Source organism: Gobius niger, assembly GCF_951799975.1.
Source record: "Gobius niger genome assembly, chromosome: 1".
Classification (NCBI taxonomy): Eukaryota; Metazoa; Chordata; class Actinopteri; order Gobiiformes; family Gobiidae; genus Gobius; species Gobius niger.
In genome coordinates this window covers 12,975,558-12,991,786 of record NC_136852.1, presented here as the reverse complement: position 1 = coordinate 12,991,786, position 16,229 = coordinate 12,975,558, and the positions used below count along the sequence as shown (strand labels likewise).

Here is a 16,229-nt window from a genome sequence, read left to right as displayed (position 1 = left end):
TATGTGTGTGGTGGTTTTATTGACTTTATTTGTGCATATTTCTCGTTTCCACGTGATGACTCGAGGTTTAGCTTAGCATTAGCTTTCTCCGGAGGCTCTGTGCATCATCAAGGCCCAGCGCAGAACCAGACACTGAAATAAGTGTTCTTGTCACCGGTTTTAATCCTAGGTGTTTCGGTAACAGAAACACTGATGTGTGTCTTTGTAAAAGTCTGCTGTGGCTCCGGTTCACAACACATGAAGCTAATCATCCATGATGACTCTGTTTACATCTTAGGGCTAGACACTGCGGGGAGGGGGTTCTGCTGAGGAGCAGTGGTTGGTTACTCGGCTGGTGACGAAAGGTCGGAGGCGTATCCTGGAGGTCGAGGGCGTTTCCTGAAGGAATCAGGCGTTTTATCCCTAAAATGGCTGCCATCAGAGTTTCTACAGATTACTCGAAAATACGTGAATGTGCCAAGGCAACACTTCAGGCATGGTTTTAATGAGGGAATGACTTAATAACATGATGTAAAGCTTGAAAAAGTCGATTTTGCATAATAGGCCCCCTTTAAGAATAAACATGATAAAAGGTTTTCATGTAAATCTACCAAACGATGACTTATTGAAATCTGATAGCAAAAACTATTTACAGTTTAGCATCACGCTTCTCTTTCCCTGCAAATCCCAAAACGATAAGTCAAAAGCTGCTGGAGTCTTTCGGCTCTGTCCTGCGGCCTCCAGCCTTGAGGAAGCCACCACAGATGGAGGGCAAAATGTCAGCACTTTTTTTTTTAATGTGGGCCCAGCTGCGTTTGTCTTATCTTTTGGGGAATTTGTATGAACCACCTGAGCCCCCTCTACATCTTTAATTCTCTTTCACTGCTTCTCCAATAGCCTTTAGAGAGTGAACACCCCGCTGCTGCTGCTGCAGTAGTAGTAGTAGCTGTAGTAGTTTTAGATTCTTTGCCCAAGCTCAAACTAGTTGCAAAAGGTACTAACCTGTAAATACATGTCTCCATGGTTATTGCAAGTGAAATAGATCATAGATGACGGTGGATTCTCTAACATGCTTTTCAGTCATGTGACTCTTGCTGTTATGGAGGCCATTTTTAATATGGTAGAATTATGCAGTACTACATGTAACAATATCTATACTAAGACATTTGATGTACAGTGACATTTTTATTTACTCGTCATTGCTCAATGTTAGCATGCTACCGGTTAGCATTTAGCTTCAAAAGCTCAGCTCTGACCTCAGACAGTTGATTTTGACCGTTGCTAACCGGTAGCATGCTAATGTCTTGAGCAGCTTAAACACTGACTCAGACTGAGACTCTGTTGACATGACAAACTGTAAAAATCACAGACTAGCTGTTTCCAATTTTGTCTGAGGAGTGAAGCAGATCTTTTGTAAATCCTCTTGTAGCTCGACAGACAGAGCTGCTATGTCTGTAAATTTGATGGTTCTATCACATAAACGTGAGTCTCTAGGGTCCTGTTTTTACTGTTATCATCTTGAGTAATGATTACGAGTACATAAATATGCCACTGTCAATCACTGCTGGACCATAGGAGTAAATTCAATTTTTTCCAGAAATTCTGAGCTAGTCCAGATTAGTATTTTTTTTATTTTTTTTACATTCACTACATCAATGGTCACCTTGCTTAAAGTGCATATGACACATTAGACACAATTTTTTAACGCAATTGTATTTAAGATTTTATGCAGCTTTCTTTAGTTTGGCCATTATTGTGATGTTTATAGTTTCACTTCCTTATTGGACTGACAGGAAGTGACATAGATGAAGGAAAACCATGTTCAGTTAATGGGAAATGAGTCAAACTGCTATGGAACAGTGCCTTTATCTATGTCACTTCCTGTCAGCAGCTTAAAAATGTAAAAAAAAAAAAAAAAAAATTCTGCCCAACATTTCTTCATTAAAATTGCTGCTTCACTGAAATAAAATGATAATTATGCAACTGATGAACTTGCAACTGATGTTATTCTTCTATAAGTAATATTTTCCAAATAATTGAAACCTGTCATATGCACTTTAACTTTCTACCAGTGCCTCACTACTTTTGGTAAACATTTTTTGAACAGTCCATGTCATAAGATAACTCTCTTTGCTACGCTATCTTTAAAAACTGTTATAAAGTCACCACAATGAGGAAATTAAGCGATGATTAAGTGATTTCGAGTCTGACCCAATTTCCATACTAAGCGTTTTCATCCAGCGCTATAGGCACATTTTAGCTCAAATTTGTATTCCTTTGTCGCCCATTTCTCCCATACTTCCTTATTAGTGCCGTGATATATTATGGTAGTTCTGCAAACAAAGCATAAGCCCCGAACAACCCCAGCACATCTCTGCTTTTATCAGATGCTGTCCGATAAAGATGGCAGTGTTCATTTTGTCAACTAATGTATTTACTCATAGTTTTAGTCTACATAATGTGTTTTTGCTGACTAAAACAAAACTAAAAGTAAGAAGTAATTGATTAGGACTAAAACTATGAGTACATTAACAGAGGGAACAAGTAGAAACAGTAGCTAACAATGAAACCGTTTGAATTGGATTTCTTCCTTTTCAATCAATGCAAACCTTAAACATACCGTATTCAACATTTGAAGAGTCTGGTTTTGTGTATTTGCCGAAGGTCCACGAAGCAGCTACAATTACTGAACTAATACAGCATGTAAAACGTTTTGTGCTTGATATTTTGACGCAAATAATAAATGGCTTTGAGAGCTTTGAGAGCAAGCGCTTTGGCACTTTCAGTCTGGTCCCTCAAAAGTAAATGTTACATTGTCACAGACTAGAGAGACTGAGATTATCCTTAATGTTTCAATCATTGCTGTCCAAAGTGTAACTTGCCACAACAGTGCATGAAGGCTTTCGTGTTGGGTTGAGGTTGGCTACTTCAATGTTTCCCTTTTTATGAATCAAAGTAGTTCCTCATTTGAATTAGAAATATAGCACTATGGGCGCCATTTACCAAGCGTTCGCTCATGTGCAAAGTGAGTAGCACGTGTAAAAGTGGATCAGCAGCAGACTCATTTATAATTTTTTTACTCACGCAGCATTGTCTTTTTTTACATATGAGATGTGTGGGCCTGATACTGTAGTACAGGCAACATCAAAGGGTAAATTAAAGCAGAACTAAGTAACTTGTTTACCTTAATAAATCCTTTTCATAGTCCTTCTGGGGGTAACAAGTGTTAATGGGATGATTGGGGGGGGTCTTTCATTCCCCTGGTGTCTCTGGCCAAAAATGCACTTGCAGCTTTCATGCACCGGGTCAGAGCCACAAATACATACTAATGGAATCACAAAGAAGAAGCTAACAAGCTAACGGGAAAAAGCTAACTGCGGGCTAGCGCCACTTAAACAGTATTTACAGCCAAGTTTGAGCGAAAAAAATGATCTCCATTGTGTAATTGGGTGTACAATATCCCTCTCTCCCTTTGTCTTTTCTGTCAGCGTAGTATTTACTCTCACGGACAATTAAAAAAAAAAATTCGTAACATGCTACAGCACCTGCAGTGGCGCTTATGGCCTCTAGGGGCAAGAGTTATTTAGTATTGCTTTAAGTGCAACATGGCCACAAAATAGCAGATTTATTTATTTTTTATGTTATTTAGCACCTGTCTTGATAAATGATCCCCTATGTTTGATATTCATGATGTGATGAAGTCGGCAAAACACTGGCCACATTTGTCCCGATTACTTTTCTAGTTTGGCTCGCAACATGTTTGATATTTTCTGAGGATAACCAGTTCTAAGAAATAAAAACATAGTTGCCTTTGGATCAAAAAGTTTGCACACACCTGGTTTCGGGTGCTCACGGTAACCATGGTAATAAGGTTCTGTTCACTTACCCTTTTTATTTTTGTATGATTGACTTCTTGCTCTGGATGAAAAGATGCACATTTCTAGATAGAAGAAATTGCTTTTCCCTTGCCAGCTTCCTGTCCTATTTTAACACAGCATATCCTGATTGGCAGACAAAAATGTTAACATTGAGGCAAAACATTACCATCCAAGTCCAACAGTATTAAAATCAGTGCTGAAATTTGTTTACTATTGGCATCAGGTCTTCTCACTTGGCTTAATGGACACACCGCTCCGTTGATGCCAAGCAGCCTGTGTCCTGTGGGAGTGACTTAGTGGTTGGTGATGGCGCAGAAATGTGCAGCCACACTTCTGCCAGTCTACCCCAGGGGCAATTGTGGTGACCAGATTGTGAAAGAATAAAATCCCCTTACCCTATGTGAAGAGCTTGTGTAATGTGAAAAGTCATAGACAAATAAGATTCACTTTCCATACTAAAATGGAAATGTGTCATAAGATTCAGTTCAGTGGCATTGTTTTATCAATCATTCCAACTGTAGATGATCATAAGTAAGACAAGTCACCAAAAGGATCATTCTGACAGCATCATGGGGAAATAGCGATGTTGTGTCTACTTTTGCTGTCATTGAAAAAAACATTTATTATACTTTTACAAATACAGTAATCATGTTTCAATTGCATTATCCCTTCCTAGTTTAACACACTGCTGGGCTTCACATCTAAAATATCGTTTTTAGTGAAGAGCCCCATGTAGGACGACGATTTTTGAGAGTCTAAATCAAAAGTAAAACAGTTCGAAACGGCTGAGACTGTGCCCCAGTAATTGGCTCCTGTGGTCCGGGGACTGTGTCATGATTACTCCCTGATGACCTCTGAGAGAACAGGATTTTTCCTCCATGTCTTCTCCCTTTAGTCTGTGATTTTCTCATTCATACTGCAAGTGGGAATTTTTCAGAAGGAATTGCTCATGTTTGACATTCAGATCACTGTTGCGAATGGGTCTGGTCTTTGATGAAAACCATTTTAAAACTGACCACAACATAAATGATTTAATACAAAATATACATATTTGACAAGCTTTAAGTTTATAATTTTTTCCCCCAAAAAAACTTTCAACTGTCAATTGTCTCCCCCAGTTTGGTGTTTGTCTAAAAAGGACGTAAATCACCTTTCTGTCCAGTGGTTCCTGAAGGCTGTGAAGATATAATGAAAATGTGTTTTTTTGTTTTCATGAATCCACGTGTAGCACAAAAGGCGACTGACATGACGCTGTAATCCAAATATTGACATCTGGCCAGTCTTGTAGCCTACTTATCAATTATTTTATTTCATAGAGATTTTATAAATATCTGAGCTTTGAACCGCAAAGGCAAAAGTTGAATTTTTACTTTTGTTTCTTTTTGCTTTCAAAAATTAACCAATATGTTAAAGCAGAACTAAGTAAGTTTTGCCCCAAGAAGCCACTGCAGGTGTCGTGGCATGTTGTGGTTTTTTACTCATTAATTGTCCGTGAGATTAAATACTACACTGACTGGTATTGCACACTGTGCCACAACCCAATTATATAGAGATATTTTTTTCCCCGCTTGGCTGTAAATACTGCTAAAGTGGCGCTAGCCCACAGTTAGCTTTGCCTGTTAGCTTCTTCTGATCGCGATAAACCAAGTAACATTTTTCATCAACAAACCGAAAGCCGCAGACAGAATACAGTCAGGACTTACTTGTCCACCATGTCATAAACGAGCAAAAGTGATTTAACCACGGGGAAATATTTGACATTAGTGTGTATTGGGGCTGCCATTGGAGGCAGGGAAAGTTGAAAGTGTGGTTTTCTGGCCAGAGACACCGGAGGAGATGAAAGACCCCCCCAATCATCCCAAAAAAAAAATTAACAAATGTTCTTCCTCGTCCGCATTTGACAGTGATTGGATTCACAAACCCGTCGTATTATTTTTTATGCCTAAAAGTCCTTTCTACTGACCAACATCATGCTCATGTTTTCGAATATTGTCTCCACTTTTGGACACCTTTCAGAGAAAATAATTGGACATTGGTTTATATGTGCTGATAGACTAGAAAATGAATGTTTTTGTTTCATGTGGATTCACCCAGTAATCACTGAGATATTTACTAAAAAGGAAGACAAAAAAAATCTGCAGTTCGCCAATTACCACGGTTACAAAGTTGAACGAAACCTATTAACACTTGTATTACCCTCAAAGGGACTATGAAAAGGATTTATTAAGGTAAAAAAAGTTATGTAGTTCTGCTTTAAAAATCCCCTCCGATGAAATCGATGAAACTAATATATCAACAAAATTAAATCCTAAATTTAAACTTGGCTTGATCCATTATTTAAATTTTGTCACTGACATATCCCTCCTTCATTTATGTCCATTATAGCTCTCATTTCTTTTACTTTTCCACCTGCACCTTAATCTCCATCTTATTCAAATTTAGTCTTGACTTTTGGTTTTACTGTGATTTATTGAAAACCTGCTGCGAGAAATAAAGGGAGATATTCCACTATTACATTTTTCATATCACAATACACGCTCGTCTTTGCAACAGTGGCTATAAATTCTTAATTATTTTAATAGCATCTTTTGAAGCCAATTAAATCTGTTTGGGGATATATTTGATGGAGTGTGTCATTGCAGTTGCCAAAATGCCTTTTTTTTTCATCCCATTTATTTCTTAATCCCACTTAATGCCTGTGAAATTATTCTTAAAACCTCTGCTCCGCGTCATATATAAGAGGCTAAGTGCTCCAATGAGAGAAGCGTTTCCCTCCATCGAGAATAGCCGTCGCCATTAAAGTCAATCTTAAATCAATGCAGCATCTTCTCTGTTCTTTTGTGTGCTCTTTCCCCAAGTACTTATCCATCTATCTCACATCAATTGGCGCTACACAATAGTCTCGCCACATCTCCGTCATTTAGTCAATCAATATGACAGATATTTTTGGTCTGAATCGCAGCCACTTTGTGTGATTTGCCTCTTCCTCGTCCGTTAAACGATTCTGAAGCCAGCGTATGCCACCGATTTCTGCTGACAGACACAAGCATTGCACAAAGTAATAACTATGCAAATTGTGCTCTGTGGCAGGACCTCAGCAGAGTGTACTTTTGAACAGGGTTGGAGACAGTAGCGCTGCAAGGATCTCTTGCGGGCGGGATTTCAAGTTTTTTCACGACCGAAAAAGACACAAGTTTATCATGTACAGCAGGGGTAGGCAAGTTTGCGTCGTTGGGGGGCGATTTTCATCATTGCCAAAACACCCAAGGGCCGAACCTCAACATTGTCGCCTAAAGTAAAAAACTATTTTCTGCAAATGCCAATGTTTTATATCAGTGGTTCCCAAGTGGCAGGGCTTTGGGACCCACCGTTACCCTCGGATGACAAGCTGAGGACCCAAATAAAACTGTAATTTGTCATATATCGTATAAAACATTGTATTTTCCATGCAAGTTTTTGTTGAACAAGCAGCAGGTATCCCACTAAGACTGAAATTATGATCAAAACAACCCAATAACATTAATTTTAACAGGCACAGTTAGTGTTTCCACGCAGTTTCAGATGGAAAATATTGAATAAAAGTTCCCTATAGACTCATGACCCACTGAAAATGGTTCCATGACCCACTTATGGGTCCCGACCCACCAGTAGAGAATCACTGTTTAACATTATGACCAAGCGGGATGTTCTGACACTATTTCTCGCATTCTAGACTACTTTAACAGATATTTGATCTCTTATTTGCACAATAATATGTCACATAATCATCTTGGGGGCCAGAGGTTCTGTGCTGGAGGACCGGATTTGTCCCTCGGGCCTGATGTTGCCGACCCCTGATGTACAGTATGTAGTGTGAGAGTGTCATGAATATGAAGTAGCTAATCAAATCTTACAGCATAATGTAGGACTGTTAACCGCTTTCCCCCCCACCTGAACCGAGTGCATTTTCCCCAGTTTGGCATGAGGTACCCAAATCTAAAAGCTTCTTGAAAAATGTGTCAAAATAGCAACAAACACGAGACAAAAACAAAGATGATAATGCAACAAAATAGCAACAAAAAGTGACATAAAAGCCACAGAAAATTTACAATAAAAGGGATGAAAAAGTGACAAAAATGTGTGATGAAAACAGCAACAGAAAAGTGACAAAAAGCGATGAAAATGTGGGAAAAAATGTAAGGAAAGCGCAACAAAAGAGCAATGTCAAAAAAGTGACAATGAATAAGATCTGTTCAGATGATTTTTGTTGGTCTTAGCTTTCAAATGGGGCGTGACGTGCCTTTTAGATTTGGGTAAATCTAAGCTGGAGAAAGAGGTTAAGAGGTTAATGGCAGGGTATGTGCGGATGTAACGACTCCCGAGGGCTGGGCGATATTGACAAAACTATATATTTTTGGGGACGTTCTCGATAACGATGATGAAGAAATATTTTTGCAAACCATCAGAGATATGCAAAAATGTGCCGCAAACATCTAAATTTACATTGCTTTGTCGCCAAACAGATAATTGTTTTGAACAGACTGCGAAAGGACAGAAGAAGAAAAAAAATCCCCAATTTATTTAATTTATTAAATACATTTTATTTATTGAATATATAATCCCTTTTTATTTATTTATTTTTTATTTTTTATAATTTTATATATTTTTACTTGTTTTATTTCAGTTATTTATTCATTCATTTGTGTATTTATGTATTTATTTATTTATTATAATTTATTTACATATTTTTTTCCTAATTTTTTTTTCCTCCATCATTTCCTCATTTTACGTTTTATTTGTTTTTTTGTATTTTTTACATTAGAGATAAACTCGATATTGTAAATTTGCATATCTTCCAAATAGCGAATTTCAATATTTTCTTGTCGACGATATATTGCCCACCTCTAGATATAACGTAAAAAAACAATTGTACCATTATGGGCCAGTAACGGCATGTATATGTTGCAAGAGGTGGGCTTTGTTTCGCCAAAACAACACAAAACTCCACTTTACCATGACTTTAAATTAAATCATAGCCCAGGATACACATGGCCTGGTACATATCACGGATAACAAGGGATGAAACAATTTGCAGCTCTTTTTCCATCATATTACCAAGAAAAGCCCATGTTTCCTGGACAGTTTTTGCACTGGGTTATTAACGGCTTGACACATGGGAGAAACTGTTCCAGCTCGAACCACAATAGTTATACAGTTGTTGGGGTGTGAAATTGGAGGGCATTTTGACATGATTTAATTCCTTACACGTTATTGACTGATAGGATTTGAGTGTTTTCTTTTAGTTTTTATTCTATTTGAGAAAATTAGCATTCATCCATCTGTTATTACTGAGTTGGCAGCTGGTGAGGGATAAGATGGCGCCTTGATCACATGGCTCTGTTAAAACAGTTTGTGTGTCTAACTATGAAAACACACAGTTCCATGTTATTACACTTTCACACACCACATTATTCTCATCCATCACTGGAAATGACTAATCCACTGTTCTTGTTCTCTTGTCCCCGCCTGAAGTTGATCTGAATCGTCTCTATGATGACGTGAAGCGCTACAGTTGCACGCCGCGGAACTTCTCGGTGAATATTCGCGAGGAGCTGAGGATCACCAGCGCCGTGTACTTCCCGCGGTGTCTGCTGGTCAAACGCTGCGGCGGGAACTGCGGATGTGGCACAGACAACTGGAACACGGGCTGCACCTGCCAGCCCGCCAAAACCACGCAGAAACTACACGAGGTGGGGTCTCGCACTGGCGTCTGATCTAATCCTTGTGCTATGTTTACCTTGTCTTGTCTAATTTCAGTGAGTTCCCATACACAGGGTCACTTGTTGTTTTACTGCTCTCATGGTTTGGATACTGCTATTAATTATTTCTCCATTAATAGCTTCTGAGAAAATAACATTATTCCCAGATTACACAATGTCATGTCATGGTATGTTTTATGTTTTGCTCTAATTGTCCCATTGACCTTCTTCCCCTTTACCTCTGTCCCCTATCCGAGCTTTAAAACACCTTCCTCTCCCCTATAGTGACTGGACAGCGACAATAGGGGGAAGCTCAGCCCATTCATTTTGTGGCCCGTAAAAAAATGTCAAAAGGCTTTTTGGCCAAGGTATCCGTCTTCTCGAGTTTATGAAGCCAGAAGAAAACTGACACGAGTAAGGAGGGAGCTTAGAAGCTATGGACCATGGCTTTACGGATAATAAAACGCAGAATCTGCAGTGTTCTCAAGTGGGGGACCGTGGCCCGAAAAGGAACTAATTCACCTTTAACCATAATTAAAGACCACAATAACTTTCTATTTTACAGCGGACACATCATGGACATTATTTTGAGTGACGAGGCATTGATACTGTATTTTACGTTTTATAATTTGAAATTATGTTTCTGTAAGAATTAATATAAGACAATGAAATGCAGGCGCCAGAGCTGGTGAAGACTTTGACATGGGCTCCTCTTTCTGGCAACTTGCATGACATTGATAGCACAGTGATAAACACACTTGTAGCACAGACTGATATACAGAGGTCCCTCATTGATCGCGGGGATTACGTTCTAAAAGTAACCCACAATAAACGGAATCCGCGAAGTAGTCAGCTTTATTTTTTGCAACCATTATATATGTTTTAAGGCTGTATAACCACTCACCACACACTTTATACACTTATCTCACTCGTTTTCTCACACGGGTTCTCCCTTTTACCTGGTGTACACTGTGGGATTTTTAGATTTTTAGAATCACATTACAGACGTGGGGATGGAAACATCGTGAGCTGCTCTCGTCTCGTCTTGTGTCTAGCTGAGACGAGCGCCACATGCTAGCGGTGTTTATTTACGTGGTAAAGTGCTGAGAAAGTGAGTCGGAGTCATGCCCGGCCTGTATGACTCTGTCTGCGGTGTAGTGTGTGCGCTGATGTGTTGATGGGACACTGACAAAGATCCTCTCTGCAGTGAGAGGAGGCTCGCTCTACGACTAGCCAATCACGACGCAGAACACAATGTAAAAAAGCTAAATATGACAAAAAATAAATCCACGAACAGCGAGACCGTGAAAGGTGAACCGCGTTATAGCGAGGGACCACTGTAATGTTGGATTATGGGCTTTAATAATGTGGAGGACAGTTGGAGGTTTTAACAATGAAGCAATTGTATCCAGGAAGTACAGAGCATGTGGACACCATAGAAAAAGAAGCAGCCCCACTGAGAAGCTTTTCAATGGGGGTAAGATTTGGACTCTGTGGTAGCCAATCTGTGTGTGAAAATTATTTCTCATGCTCCCCGAACCACCCTTTCACAATGTGAACCCGAATCCCTGCATTATCATCTTGGAATATACCTGTGCCATCAGGGAACAAGAAATTGACGGAGTAACCTGGATGTTCAGGTTGTCCGCTCTTATTTTGTGTGATCATAGTGTTGCTGAATCTAGACCTGACCGAGACCATAGACGTTAGTTGATTTCAGGTCAGTGTATTTCACATCATTCACACAGTTTGAGTAATCCTGTATACGTGGTCGTTACTACTCTACTACAGAAGTGCTCCGTTCTGTAATTCCTGGATTATGTTGCGTCATAGGTAGAATCCAAAAGTGTCCTCCACATTTTCACAGCCCATAATCCATCAGTTCTGCACTCAGACGGTGCTTATTACAGCACAAATCTGGTGAAAGTGCCTGGACCTAAAAATACAGAGGGGCGTGATGGAAATCTCTCTGTGTGACGTACATTTGAGTGTGTGCTGAGAGAGACAGAAGTAGTACTGAAACATGCACAGACTTTTAATGGGGGTTTAACTTTACGACGTGGTTACAACCTCTAAAGCATCTTACATTTGAATTCATTTTGCTCATGAATCAATCAACAGGACGAAAACGCTGCCGCCTTGCCAACTCTGGGGAAATATGTAAGTGGAACATGTCTAACGTAAAGTAGAAAAACCTCTGTTGACAACGTATAGCCCCCTTGAGCGATTCCAGCCTTACAGCGCTGCACTGGCCTGACGTGAACTCGGAGATGGCTTGTGACAGTCAGTTAGGGAGCGCAGGGGAAGTGGGGAGAAATTGGGCGTGCAAAGCCAGCCCCTGCATCCACAATGAAGCAGCAATGCACCACTGCCATCCCTCCTCTCTGCCACAGGTTTCGACTCGGGCTAGTATCCCCCCCCCCCAAAAAAAAAAAATCCCCCACACACTTTCCTATCTATCCATCTATCATTCCCATATCCCAATTCACATTTTCAATTTATCCCTTTACGCTGCACCATTTTAAGCCTGCCATTCTTTTTGCTTTTGTCGCTGGTCTCTGTATCTCATTGTGTTTTTGTTCTTCCGTGGCTTCAATATTAAAATCATGGGGCTCTGTGTTTCGCTGCCTGTTAAGAAGTCATACAATGGGGCTGGAGACAAAAGTGGGATTTGGATTGTAATTCCGGCTCCATGCATTGTGTATGCGCATGTCTGTGTGTGTAAATCGGTGCCGTTTGTGCGGAAATTGCTTACATAGTTAGATACGAGTGGCTCTCCCCCTCACTGATAGTCTAAATCCAGATTTTAACCATGCGCCGCGATCATTTCGAAAGGGGGCACAGCGTTTCCCACTGAATTGTTTCAATAGCAGGGCTCTCGTCTCTCATAAATCATGTGCAGCAGGGAGGAGAATGAGCTCACAGCGTCAATTTCATAACAATTTGTACTCATGTAGGTCATTTGCAAAAACTTGTATTTGCACAAAAATGAGTAAAAGTTGGGTTTGTTGATAAATGGTGCGCGCTGGGGGAGTGGTAAGTGCTATAGGCTTATAGCAGGATCTGCATATTATCTTCCCTGTGGGTTTTCTCTCCATTTCCATTTTGCTGCCATTACTAATGTTATTGCTAAATTGGCATTGTAGTAAACTCTGAATATGCTAATATCGTGGAGCCTGCCCCATAGCTAAAGAAGATGACAGATTCTTACTTTGTTAGGCAACCATCCCCCAATAGTTAAAGGGACTAGACAGAGTTTTAAAATGTTAAAACTATGGATTTTCCTCCCGCTACATGTTCCAGCAATGTCCTAATGTGTAGAATGAGTTCAGACCTGTTCACCACAACTGCCTCTAAAATCCTGCACTGTCACTCAAAAAGTTGTTAATTCGGGTCTGAAGTACCGTCATGCACGAGCTTAATGTAGAACCAGCAGTTACGCGTCAGACCTGAGGTGGCAGTAGTGAGTATAAAAATTGGCATCTAGTCCCTTTAATGCCATTTTACTAGAACAAAGGCAAGATGATCTTGTTCATGAGTCTCCAACTATTGTCCGACGTGAACTGTGTTTGCAACATCAAAACAGAGCTGAAGATTCTTGGAAAAAAAATATAAAATTTAAGCAAAGAAGGCTACACCTCAGACCGAGAAGACAATGGTTCCCCTTAAAAAGAAGTAAAAAGAAGTTTCCTAAATGCAGTCATTTGGTGCAGGAAGAGAATGTACATCCATAAATGTGACTTGATCAATAGCCGCTGGTTGAGCTACTTTACGACGACAACACCAGAGGCCGACATTAATATAGGCTGGGTTAGGTACAATTACAGGGATCAGGCTGGTTTTTGTCAGGAAAATTGTACAAATCTCGTATGAGGTCAAAATTTTGATTGACAGGCCGTTAGCATGAGAGCTAATGGCGCGGGGGTGTGGCTACGACCGAACTACATGTCACATGAGGTCCCGCCCTTATGCCCTTATTAGGAAATGCTCCGTCAGAGGAGTCTGTAAATCCGCCATGACTTCCTCCTCGAACATGATTATTATGGTAAACTGGGAGAAGTGAGGAGAGTCTATTAATATTATGTCTATGGACTTGATCTATCAGGTTTATGTCGAAAAGTATCTGCTGCTGATACTATAGTTGGTAACCGCTTAACCCCCGCCTTAACCAAGTGCAATTCAGCTTTACCTGAATTCATTTTCATCGCCTTTTTGTCACATTTTTGTCGCTCTTTTGTCTCATTTTTGACGCACTTTTTACGCTTTTTTCAAGAAGCTTTTAGATTGGGGGAAAGCCAAGCTGGATAAAATGTGCTCGGTTCAGGTTGGGGGTTAAGAGGTTAAGGCTTCTGCACGTATACTGTATGGCAAAAGACTGTTCTGTCCTTAGGGCCGTGGGTTCAAGTGTTGCCTCTGACAATTAGCCGAGTATCTCTCCCTGCTCTTCACTCCCTTTCACCCAAAAATCCCAAACAAAAGACAGAAAGAAACAAAAATCTATTGGTAATTTCCATCTTGAATCATTTTGTCCTATTCTTTAACCTGATGAATATTCTTTCTTCCATTCTCGAGGCTTTTACCTGACCACGCCCCGCTCTGTCTTGCAGGTGCTGAAGTACGCTCCCGACATGTCATCGAAGCGCCACCACCGGTCGAGGGTGCGCTGGGCCATGGGAGAGATCTTCCTCACCCACCATGAAAAGTGCGAGTGTTCATGTCCCTTCCAGGCGCCGCGCTGAGAGACAGTTCAACCCCTGCTCATGACTATCTTACTACAGACTTTGGAACACAGCAGCGAGGCAAGCAACTGAGGACCGAACGTCGAGCAAGCCACAACTTTCAAACTGCAGTGATCTGAACGGCTTTTTTTACACCGTATCTTCAGCAGTTTGCAGCCAAAGACTTTACATTCAAACCAAAACTGTTAATTATCAAAGCCAAAGGAAAAAGTAAGTACACCATGTGGAATTTCTTACATTTCTGCCTAAATTTGTCATAAAATGTGGTCTGATCTTTATTAAAATCACAAGAATGATTAAACAGTGTCTGTTTGAACTAATACCACCCAGACATAATTTACATTTTATCATATTCTTAATGGCCAAAACATGTAACCATTCACAGGAGAGTGTGGAATAAGTGAGTACACCCCCTGAATCTTGCTGAACTGCAGCAGTTTTGTAAAGAAGGATAGTACAAGTTTTATCCTGATCGTTGTGAGCGTCTAATCTGCAACAACAGAAAAGCAGTTACTGCTGCAAAAGACGGATCAGCCAGATATTTAATACAGGGGTGTACTTACTTATTTACATGCTGATGTGAATGGCTCATATTTTCTGCAAAATATCTTTGAATCTGAATATTTTTTTCTATGGATGATAGCAGGTTGTCCAGGCCCTGAGGCAACAAAACAGCCCCAAACCATGATGCTCCTGCTCCAGACTTCACAGTGAGGAGAGGGTTTTGATGTTGATCCATTTTTCCTCCACGCATGATGTTATGTGTTCCTCCCAAACTATTCAACTTTGGGTCCACCAGTCCACTTAATATTTTTCCAGTAGTGCTGTGGAGCATCCAAGAGCTCTTTCGCAAACCAAAGTTGAATAAAGATGACTCTTGGACCATTACTCTTTACAAAACTGCTGTAGTTCAGTAAGATTCAGGGGTGTACTTACTTATTCCACGCTCTCCTGTGAATGTTTACATGTTATGGCCAATAAAATTATGATAAAATGTAAATGTTTGGGTGGTATTAGTTCAAGCAGACACTGTTTAATCATTCTTGTGATTTTAATAAAGATCAGACCGTATTTTATGACAAATTTAGGCAGAAATGTCAGAAATTCCACATGTTGTACTCACTTTTTCCTCCCACTGTATGTATCAGAATATGCTTGTAGAAAGTATACATAACTTCAGGGTTACTAATAGTTGCGCTTCATAGTTTCCAGATTTAAACAATTTAAATTAAGTAATCTTCCAGCCATGTTCTTGCCATGAACAAAGAGAGCAACTCCATCTGTATTTCCATCTCTGCTTACAATAACACGTTTAAACCATAAACCAATGCAGCCCTCACTTAGTGCACTTTTCATCCTAACCTAAACAAGGACAATCTAATCTATTTAAAAGCATGGATCACACGCGGACATCGGCTCTCCCCTTCTGTTTTGCACACAACGCTGTCTGTCCCACCGCACTTACAGCTTCCCGTTCCTCGCCCTTTGTCTCCTGTGTTAGTTTCTGGCTCTCTCCGCTCTCACTTTCTAATACATCAAAGCGCATGTCAGAAAAGACCGCCGTGCGCCTCTGCCCAGAGCACTCAGCGTTCCAGGCATTCTGGGCTAACGGGAATACGGCGAAGTCGCTGGAGAGGTGGGAAATGACAGAGGAGGGAGCAATAAAAACATCAGCATGAAGATTACATCTGCTTCCCATAGTAATAGCTCTGGTTTAGTGCAGTGTTGCATTGGGCGCAAAGGAAATGTTCGGAAAAAAGATTTACAAGTGAGGTGTGTAGCAGGTGATGTGTAGATGTGACTTGGTTTTAATATTATACAAAATATACTTTCTTGAGCTTTTAACAGGTTATAACGTTGTTCCCTCAACAAAAACATACTTTCATTCACGCAAG

At 40.2% G+C, this 16,229-nt stretch overlaps 1 protein-coding gene across 1 annotated transcript in view; it reads left to right on the top strand.

The window, feature by feature from the left end:
• pdgfd (platelet derived growth factor d) overlaps window positions 1–14,541 on the top strand; it is a 101,688-nt gene extending 87,147 nt beyond the window's left edge. The window contains exons 6-7 of the mRNA XM_079574716.1: window positions 9,369–9,586; window positions 14,203–14,541. Of these exons, the coding sequence (XP_079430842.1) occupies window positions 9,369–9,586; window positions 14,203–14,334 (350 nt within the window). The 3' untranslated portion in view covers window positions 14,335–14,541. The remainder of the gene's footprint in view (window positions 1–9,368; window positions 9,587–14,202) is intronic.
• The last annotated feature ends 1,688 nt before the right edge of the window (window positions 14,542–16,229 follow it).